At 43.3% G+C, this 9,687-nt stretch overlaps 2 protein-coding genes across 2 annotated transcripts in view; one reads left to right on the top strand and one right to left on the bottom strand.

Annotated features, from left to right (window-relative positions):
- Positions 1 to 213, bottom strand: part of LOC113820169 (uncharacterized) — a 22,127-nt gene extending 21,914 nt beyond the window's left edge. Inside the window, exon 1 of the mRNA XM_070121565.1 lies at positions 139 to 213. Within this exon, the coding sequence (XP_069977666.1) occupies positions 139 to 213 (75 nt within the window). The remainder of the gene's footprint in view (positions 1 to 138) is intronic.
- A 2,561-nt stretch (positions 214 to 2,774) lies between these two features.
- Positions 2,775 to 4,827, top strand: LOC113820957 (uncharacterized). The gene is made up of 4 exons (XM_070121914.1): positions 2,775 to 2,949; positions 3,497 to 3,612; positions 3,853 to 3,938; positions 4,156 to 4,827. The coding sequence occupies exons 2-4, from the start codon at positions 3,498 to 3,500 to the stop codon at positions 4,315 to 4,317; spliced, it is 363 nt and encodes a 120-aa protein (XP_069978015.1). The 5' UTR covers positions 2,775 to 2,949; position 3,497; the 3' UTR covers positions 4,318 to 4,827.
- The last annotated feature ends 4,860 nt before the right edge of the window (positions 4,828 to 9,687 follow it).

Genomic DNA, 9,687 nt, shown 5'->3' with positions numbered 1-9,687 from the left:
GTGACATAAATGGGTGGTGGCAGTGGCTCCTCTTTCACATTATTGCGAGACATAATTGTATAGGTATTTGCTACACGGGAAGGTGGGGATTGGTGGGGTTCCGTCTCTAAGAAGTAGCCATTGCCAGCTCTGGTATACCTCCAGCGTTGCAGCTGCCCTCGAGACTGACTGGCGCTGACTACTAATCCGACGCAACAGAACGCTCCACGTCATACTGCCATATGCGGCAGACAGTTGCCCTCGACGAAATATTCTCTGTGTCCTGCGAATCAGCTCTTTCTCTCTCTCCCTCTGCCCTCATTCTCTCTCTCCATCTGCTCCATTCCCTCTCTCCCATTCCCTCTTAGAATCCCATAACCTCCAGCTCTTAAAATTGTAAACCCTGAAAACCTAAAACTTTCTTCTTAAACTCTTAAACTCTCAAATTCTCTCATCCCTTACTGTACGTTTATACGAAGATTCCTATGCCGCGGGGCCTCTGTCGTGCACTGTGACGTCGTAGTTTGGGAGTTGCACGTAGACCTTTTCTCTTATTTATATCTATTTCTTGGTGAAAAATTGAAATACCTGTGGTGCGCAGATGTAATATAAAAGCAGTAGACGGTCACTGTAGTACAACCCATTGAATAGCTGTACAGATTTATTGTTTATTTTCCGGGTTGCCAATGCGAATCCGGGAGTTTTTTTTCTTTCTTTCTTTCTTTCTTTCTTTCTTTTCTTTTTTTGTAAATTTACCACCTTTTATTTCAAGGTGGAACGGGTTTCGATTACGCCATCCGTTTGTTGTCACTTTAAGAGTGATTCTTTTGTTAAGAAAGGTGAACTTTATTCATGGATACTGTTGTGGTGGTGATGAAGCAAGGCTCCATCTCTGAAGGTGGTGTCAATTTTTTTTTTTTTTTTTACCACTCACTAGGAAGCGGAACAGGTTCCGCGTTAGCTACCTTTTTTGTGAGACCTGTACTTGAATTGACCTTGGTTAGCGGCACGAGAGGCTGTGGCGCCACGTCTGCGTGCGGGGCTCAAACATTTTGCGTTTGATATGTATAACCTGGCGCCCTGATCATGCTGGAATGTGAAGACACTTTCAAAACAATTTCACTTTACCCACCCTAGATAATGTATACTTACATATTACTTATTAAATTGAACTTTCTCAACACCATATTATGTCATAATGGCAATAGATCCCTACTATACAACATAATAATACCAATACCAATAATAATAAGTAGAGAGGTGAAGAAAAGAGGTGGGGGCGAGAAGATTAGTGTTGAAAATGAAGGATTAAGATTAAAAGTAGGGGGCGACACCCCTTGCATGTCTTTCTTTGCTCTTGTTGATCAGTCTTGGTGGGTTTGGGAGGAGGCAGGAAGTCAGGCACTCTTAGATTAATTGAATAATTTAACAGAACGTGTTTTGGGGGTTTTATTTTATATTCATTTTTATTTATATTTTTTACATTTCATGCTGAACACGAAACTTGAACAGGAACAAAATACTGTAATTGCAGAACTCAGAAACTGTGATAAGGAACGAGAAGAATTTTTATTTGCGTTTTATGTTATTATGTTTTATTTGTTTTTTTCCTCAAGGTTGAAACAAATGAATGGAAACTCTCTGGTATCTATCATCTACCAACTCGGACGTCATACCCCTTTCAACAAACCCACTACATATTACCAAGATCTTTACCCCGCATGCTGGGTCAAGCCCCCGGCTCCTTTTTCTTCTCCTAAAATTCATTTTCCTCCATTCCTTATCCCTCCCCTATCCCCACTCTTCCTTCCCCCCCTCTTCTTTACACATTTTTGTTTTTATTGCTGACCTGATATTACTTGTGCTTGGCTCCTTAGCAATAAAGAGATAAAATCCAGTTTGGTTCAACCTCTACACCACTACACCACACCTCTACACCACTATCTCAGGCTAAACTCGGCAAAAAAAAAAAAAAAAAAATGGATACGCTGGTTTATGATATTGTCTTTTTATTTGATAAGATGTTTTTGCTTCTTTGTTTTCCGGCGCCTGTTGCTGACCATTGCCATTCTTAGAATTCGACAAAAATACAATTTATCTTCGACATTTATACGTGCGTGCTCTTGGTGCGAGGAATATCAACAGGTTGTATATAAATATATGTTTACATATCATCAATAACAGTGATGATACTAATACCAATACTACTACTAATGATAATGATAGAATAATGATAGTAATAATAAAATAATACCAACAAAACAACAATAATGATGATAATAATAACAGTAATAATAATGAATAGTACATGGATTATTGACGTTGACTATCTATTATCCGTTCACTTTGTCTATCGTAATCACCCGAAGCAGCATTATTGTAATACTGTCGCTCAATTACTAGAAATTCTGTTTCTTACTTGTACCAAACAATCTACCAGAACAAGTGAAAAAACAAGAAGCAAACAAGAAAACGAAACAAAGAGAGCAAGCACACGCACAAACACGCGCGCGCGCACAGGAACCTTGCCTCTGTGTGTCGATTGTACGATAAATTGTAAACTGTTTTTCTGAATCCAAGCGACTCACCCCGTATTCATCATTAAATTCCTTCTGTACTGAGTCCCCTTTTATTAAACAAGAAAAGTGGATTTTGATCAGTTATATCATTGCATGAAGTGGAATGTACCAGTGCCTCCTCCTGTGTTTTTCTTTCCTGGCTTTTTTTCATATACATTCGGCGGTTAATTAAAGTGAAAAGCGTTCGCTGATATCGATTGGGTCATCTATATAAAGAGAGGCACCACGTAAGGACTAAGTTCTGTCGCGTCAGCGCTAGGTGACACACGTTGATCGAGTCGGCATTCATCGGCACAGGCCAGGTTCCCCCATAGCCCGGGCGAGGCTCAGCTTCGCATATCGGACATATCCTTATCCTTATCCATCTTGTTACTTTAAAGTACCTCTCCAGGTAAGTCATTTCAACTTTTGTCTATTCTTCATCTACATATATATATATAAATATTTTGTTGTTTGTAGTTGCCTCAATTGGCATAGCTATGCTCCGGTGTACTAGAACATAAGCCTATACAATAACTTTGAATGCGAGAAAAGAATGGTGTGGGGCAGTAGTTGCCTCTTCTTTTATCTTTTTTCTACTTAGACAACATTACGAAGACAAAAGCTTACCAACAAGTACTATGAGTGTCTTCCTTAATTGCCTTTCACAGTGACACATGTGCCGAAGATTCTCCAGTGGCAAGAAAATATCTTATTAAAAGACAATTAGTAAAACTGTGCGTCAGTCCGTTATAAAAGCAATGAAGCACCATAAATTAACCCTTTGATAGCGAGGCAGTCCGGGACACAGAGGTCGGCGTCCTTTCCTTCATCCCTTTACTCGCTTTGTAAAGAAGCAATTTGATTTTTGTAACTTTAACTTTACTATGTATTATTGATATTATTGTTATTACTACAATAAGTAGTAGTAATGTTAATATTACTACATCCTCTTGCAGAATGAAGCTGTGCGCTGTGTTCGTAGGGCTGTGGTGTCTCGCGCTCGCTCCGGCGGGGACCCAGGCTTCCATTGTGAAGGAGCGAGTGAAGAGGGACGGAGGAGTCATCACTAGTGGTGAGAGAGAGAGAGAGAAAGAGGGAGGGAGGGAAAGAGAGTATGACTTTGACAAGTTTATTGATACAAAAGCTTACATCTTAGGAGAGGTTACTTTGAAGAGAGGGAAATGGAAAAAGAGAGGGAGAGAAAGAGAGAGAACGCAAGGATGACGGAGAACAGTGAGAAAGAATAGATAAAAGATCGATAATCTTAATTCCATAGACTTTTTTTTCTTTTATCGCCAATTTCCGCCAACAGCTTTGATCGCCGCTGGTGCCCAGCTTGTCACTGCTAGCGGTGACCAAGGCGGCTCCGCTACGTGGGAACTGCCCTCGGGAGTAACGGTGAATATTCTTGTGACTCAGCACGGGTCTCTTGGACGCAAACTGTTCTGTCCCTTGTCCTTCTTAACCCCCCCCCCCCTAAAAAAAAAAAAAAAAACTTCATCAGTGCTCTTTCTCGCGGTCCATTCTCATTATCGTACAGAAGAAACTAGACACATTTTTTTCTATTTTGTGCTTCTTACTGATGTTTCTTTCTCCCGCCTCTCTTCGTCGCTAGGTCAACCCTAACAGCTGCTGGCAAGATGGCTCTGGTCCTTGTCCCAACGGCAACTGCCTGGACAAGGGAACTCAGGGCACTGTCATCAAGGAGACCACGGTGTCGTGTAAGTGGTATTGCCTCTGGAGGAGCCACTGCAAGACACAGATCTGCTGCAACTAATATCTCTGTTGCTTTCTGTGCGCTCTTTTCTGCGTTCTCATCTTTTGTAATGATTCAGTCATACTAAGCACACGAACACACACACGCATACGAATACACACACACAAACATACCAGCAGCTTCCCATAATACATTTCAGGTTAAGGGTCTTATATTTGACACGCTGACATCTTTTTTTCGATAGACATAGATGAACAGAGAAGTTAACAGATGGAAATAGATACAGAGATAAAGCGTCATTTCCTATTTATCAAGAATCACTTGCATGATGATGGTCTTCTTATCTTTTATAAAATAGCACTTTCATTAAATTTCGTGCTCTTTGGATTTCAAGAATGATATTGTCTCTAACATTCTATGAGTTTGACATAATCAAACTTCCTATGTATTATTTGTATCTTGATTTAATATTACTGCACAATGTAACGCAATTTTAAGTTTGTGTCTTTATGCATGTATACATGTGTGTCCGCGTGTGTATACACAGATGCAATATAATGTTACCTTCTAGAATGTCATGTTCATATCCCGTCTGCTCTTCCTGTATAATAGGATACATACACATACACAGACACATGCACACATATATATGTATATGTATATACATATATATACATATATATATATATATATGCATATACATATATATATATATAATTTATTTATTTCTTTATTTATATAATAATAAATCTCAGCACTACCGCTGCCAGAAATAACATCTTTAGGGTTGAACAAATAAGCATTGATTTTCTTTGCTTTAATAGTAGAACTCACACGTTTCGGGTTTACTTCACCCATCATCAGTAACACATAACTGTAAAACAATAACATCACATATTGTAAGGGTTCTGTGAGCCAGAGGAACCCCGATAGGCGGCTTAGGGGCCAGAACTGGGCCCCGTTCGGTCCGTCCAAAAAGAACGCTATATCCCCCGAAAGATTTTAGGTTGGATACCGGTGCAAGGATTTGCGTTGGGCAATAAAGTGGACACAAGTAGTTTTAAATCAGATATATTATTTATACTGATCATCAATTAAATGTCATATTAAAATAATAACTGGAAATACCTATAGCAAGATTAAATATGAGTATAACATTCAAAATCAGGTCAAAAGTAATTCAGTAGGTCAGTTCATTATAAATGTTGAGATCAGGTTAAAGTTCATTCAATGGCAGAAAAGGTTCATTGAAGACATCACTAAGTAAATAAAGATTGCGTTCGTCCCAGCTCCTAACTGTGGCAAGTAATACATGTGGGAAAGCTCATTTACCACCTTTGTTGTGTTTTCCTTCCGGCTGGGGTACTCCAGGACGACTCTCGGGAAAGGGTAGTGACCACACCAAAAGTCCGGCTGACACACTTTATTTTTGTAAAAGGACGGGGTTTGAACCCCACATACAGGGCATATAGTTTTAGATTTCATTCACCCGAGAAAATCAAAGTGTTTAATAAAAGTAAATTACTAAAACAAAAGAAAAGGAATCATAAAATAAATATCAGTAATAAAAATAAAACTAACCACATAAGATACATAATAAAATTAAAACGATATACAACAGAATAAAAAAGTGCATGGCCTACGCTAGGCTTTTAAGAAATAAAATAAAAGCAAAAGTGAATCAAAAGTCTCGGGTGAAGTGGGCATAAAATGGCAAACTAAAACGTAAAATAGAAAACATAAAAAATGTGGGAGGAAGCCAGCTGCATAAATTAAATGCGAATTCAAAGTGGTCGCAGCGAAGGCCTAAGGGAACGCCCTATAAAAACAAACGTGTAAACAAAGGGGTTGCCTGCTAGTGATTAAAATAACAAAAATGAAAAGTTCGATAAAAATAATTATGTAATATCTGTTATGCAGCTGACAACCCATACAAAATCAACTAAAAAAAAAATGACATACAAAATAAAACATCAAGCGCAATAAAACCGATAATGAAATAACAATAGCGTGAGCGGTGTGCTATATAAAAGCAGTGCAAGCCTCAGTGGGGCTAATATGAACAAAATGAACAGAACAAATGATAAAACTAGTAAAATCATAAAATTAAGGAACACGAAAGCTAACGGAAGGCATACTGAATACCATACCATGAGCCATAGACGAAATCATCCCCCGAGTGTAAATCCCCGAGTGTATGTGCAGGTATGTATGTAGAGTCAGACGTCAGTGGTGGGTCATCGTTTGGACCTGTAGGAAAAGGTTAAGGAAGGACAGGAAGGAAGGGGAGGACTTAGGAAATTTGGGCGAGGAGAGTAAGGAAAACCTCAGGTACGTGAGAATTACGGGGGTGGGAGACGGGGAGAAGATGCGTGAGAGACGGGAGACGGGGAGAGGATGCGTGGGAGACGGGAGACGGGGAGAGGATGCGTGAGAGACGGGAGACGGGGAGAGGATGCGTGAGAGACGGGAGACGGGGAGAGGATGCGTGGGAGACGGGAGACGGGGAGAGGATGCGTGAGAGACGGGAGACGGGGAGAGGATGCGTGAGAGACGGGAGACGGGGAGAGGATGCGTGAGAGACGGGAGACGGGGAGAGGATGAAGGAGCTGGGTGTAGGTTGCAGGCTGTGGTAGGAGGAGGCTTCCAACCTCACAATCCCTCCACCGCCCACGGGGTCGAAGAGAGCAGTGGAGACCCTGGAAAGACAAAACAAAGGTGGCCAGAGCCCATTACTTGCCACAACATAACTAAGTGTGCCCACCCAGCTGGGACGTCCGGACCTGATAAACGAAAGAATATGAATGAGTCGTCGGAAGTACTGGCAAACCTAGGTCATCGACAGGTAACTCAGCTGACCTAAACTGTTAAAAAGTTTATTATTAGTTCTATACCTTAACTCTGCCCAAACATGACAGACACCTGATACTCGTGTTGATTCGGCTCACTCGTCTGCTACAGCATCTCCTCTTCACTATTTATCTCGTCTAGAGTCCTATGACAGGGCTCAAGAGACAGTGGGGCACCCAGATCAGCATCATCCCGACCTGGTTCCAGACCGCGAATGCATTCATGAATTTCCGGTTCTCTGCAATCGTCGGAGTCGTCTACGTCAGAGTTAAATCCTTCAGATGAGTAAGAGAGCTCAGCTGATGAATTAAAAAGCTTCAAATTCTTCAAATGAGGCCGGCTACATGGCAAGAATGAACATTCAACGTCAGCTTCCAGGGTATCTTCAATGAAATCGTCCCATTCCATCTCTGGTTCAGAATCTTCGCCTTCATATTCTGTCGCTTTAAGTGGCTGTTGCAAGCCAGGGTCTTCAGTCTTAACGGCTAGCGCTTCAAGTTGGTCTTCCGTTTGTGCGGCAACGGAGCATGTAGTGGTCAGCAGACTTATCTTCAATGACCTGGCTTCTGTGAAGACTACTGGATAAGTATGATCACCTAAGACCAGCTCACCGTGAGAGGAGCCAGCTTTGGCCCTCATGGTAAAATTCAAAGAGCGTAGAAGGTCAATTCCCATGAGGATGTCCCCTGGAAAATCTAGGTCAGCTATCAGAGTAGGGTGTTCAATAGCTCTCTGACCTAAATCATACCTCAAGGTTACCTCAGCTGCTGGATGCATGTGGGTTCCAGACACGCCCCTCAGCACCTTGTCTGATGGTCGATGTCTTAATTTACCAAGTTGGTTCAGCACAGCCCTCTTAATAAGGGTAATTTGAGAGCCTGTGTCTATGAAAGAGAGAATAGACTTTCCCTCAGCACTGAGTACCGCGAGTGGTCGCCCTTGGAGAGAGAGGGTACTCATTCCAGTGGCTGCGATGTGCCTGTGCTTGCTGCGTGCGAATCCTATCATTCCTTGTAGTGTACGTGCCAGTGGGGCTGGGAACGTGACCTCCCTGGCCTGTGAAAAAGGGACAGTTTCTGCTGAAATGGTTAGGATCACCACAGCGGTAACAGCTATACCTTGGTTGGCTATTGGGTGACCGTTGGGCTGCTCTACAATCTTGCATGCAGTGTCCATTCATCTTGTGGAACTCACACCAGGGTAGTTCCTGCCGTACTCTTGGTGGTGTACGAGGGTGTGGTTCTGCCGTAACAGGGTTGAGGTCACGGTGTCTGGAAGGACGGTCTGGGCTATGACGAAGCTGTTGGTCTGCAACATCATTCGGGGACTGGTGGCGGTTTGGATCTGCCGCATGGCGAATTCCATTACGGGAATTCCAAACCCGCTGAGCTGCCTCTGCCAAGTCTGGTGTACCGCAGTCATCCTTCAGAGCAAGCAGGTCTCTGAGCCATCCAGGGAGCCCAGAGAGGAATACCCTCCTTACCAGCTCAAGTGGATCTCCTATGGCATCGCGATGGTCCCTTACGCCCTGGTAGACTGACGCCTCTATTTGCAGATAGTCCATTGGGGCTTGGTTCGAACTCATCCCTTGATTATAGAGAACCTTGAAAAAGTCGGCTGCCGTGTAGGTCCCTCGAAACTTTTTCCGAAGTTCTGTCTTAAATAAGGGCCAGCTAACAATGTGGTCAAATTGTTGCGAGTTGACTATCATGTCAGCTCGGCCCCGACAACTAACCCTCGCAGCCCTGATGTAGGCTTCATCAGTCGCAGGTCTCACCAAGTTCTCAATGGCTCAGATCCAGCTCTCGACTTCATGGTTGCATTTCAAAGGGTCATTTGCAGTGGTTTCCCCTTTGAAATGTGGTACTGGTTCTCTTGACAACACATATGAGATTGTTGGTTGCCAGGATCCGTGTTGTGACTGCAGAACTGGGTCACTAGAGGGCAATGAAGGGCCACCAGCTTCTTGGTGGGACCGTAGAGGAACAGGTCGTGGGACGGTAGTCTCTTGCAGCGGTGCTTCACTGATGATCTGCTGGGCATTATGACGTCGAAACTCGGGCAACAACACTTGGTGCAAAGGCTTACGTGAAGGCAACTGGTGGTCTGAGGGATACAGAGGCAGTTGACGAGCAGACTCACCAGTTGATAGCTCACTGGTTTGGCCAAGGGAACTAAGCCGTTCAAGTTGTTGCTTCAGCACGGCGAGCTCTTGGTCCCTAGCCCTTAACTGCTGCTGTAGCTGGCTCAAAAGATCAGAACCCTGAGGTTGGGACTGGGAAGGTGGCAGCTCAACTGAAGGGGTCCTGACAGTTGGGTCGCTCGGCACAAGAGGAGGGACAACTACATTCGTGGCAGCTGCGTCTAGGCCACTACCCCTTACATCTGCTACACTTGGGGCTGGAGCACTAGTGTTTGCCAACCTTTCTTCTAAGCGGGAGAGCCTGTCCCCTTGACTCCTGCAGAAGTCTTCCATCATGGTCATCATCCACTCCTCCATATGGGCCATCCGCTCCTGGATCTCCTCCATCATTCCGACCTCTCTCTGCACGGCTTGGATTGCTTCCGCTCCTTGCCCGG

Source organism: Penaeus vannamei, chromosome 5 (assembly GCF_042767895.1).
Source record: "Penaeus vannamei isolate JL-2024 chromosome 5, ASM4276789v1, whole genome shotgun sequence".
In the NCBI taxonomy this organism is placed as follows: Eukaryota; Metazoa; Arthropoda; class Malacostraca; order Decapoda; family Penaeidae; genus Penaeus; species Penaeus vannamei.
Note: the sequence above shows the minus strand (reverse complement) of the source record. Positions and strands in the feature narration are given on the sequence as shown.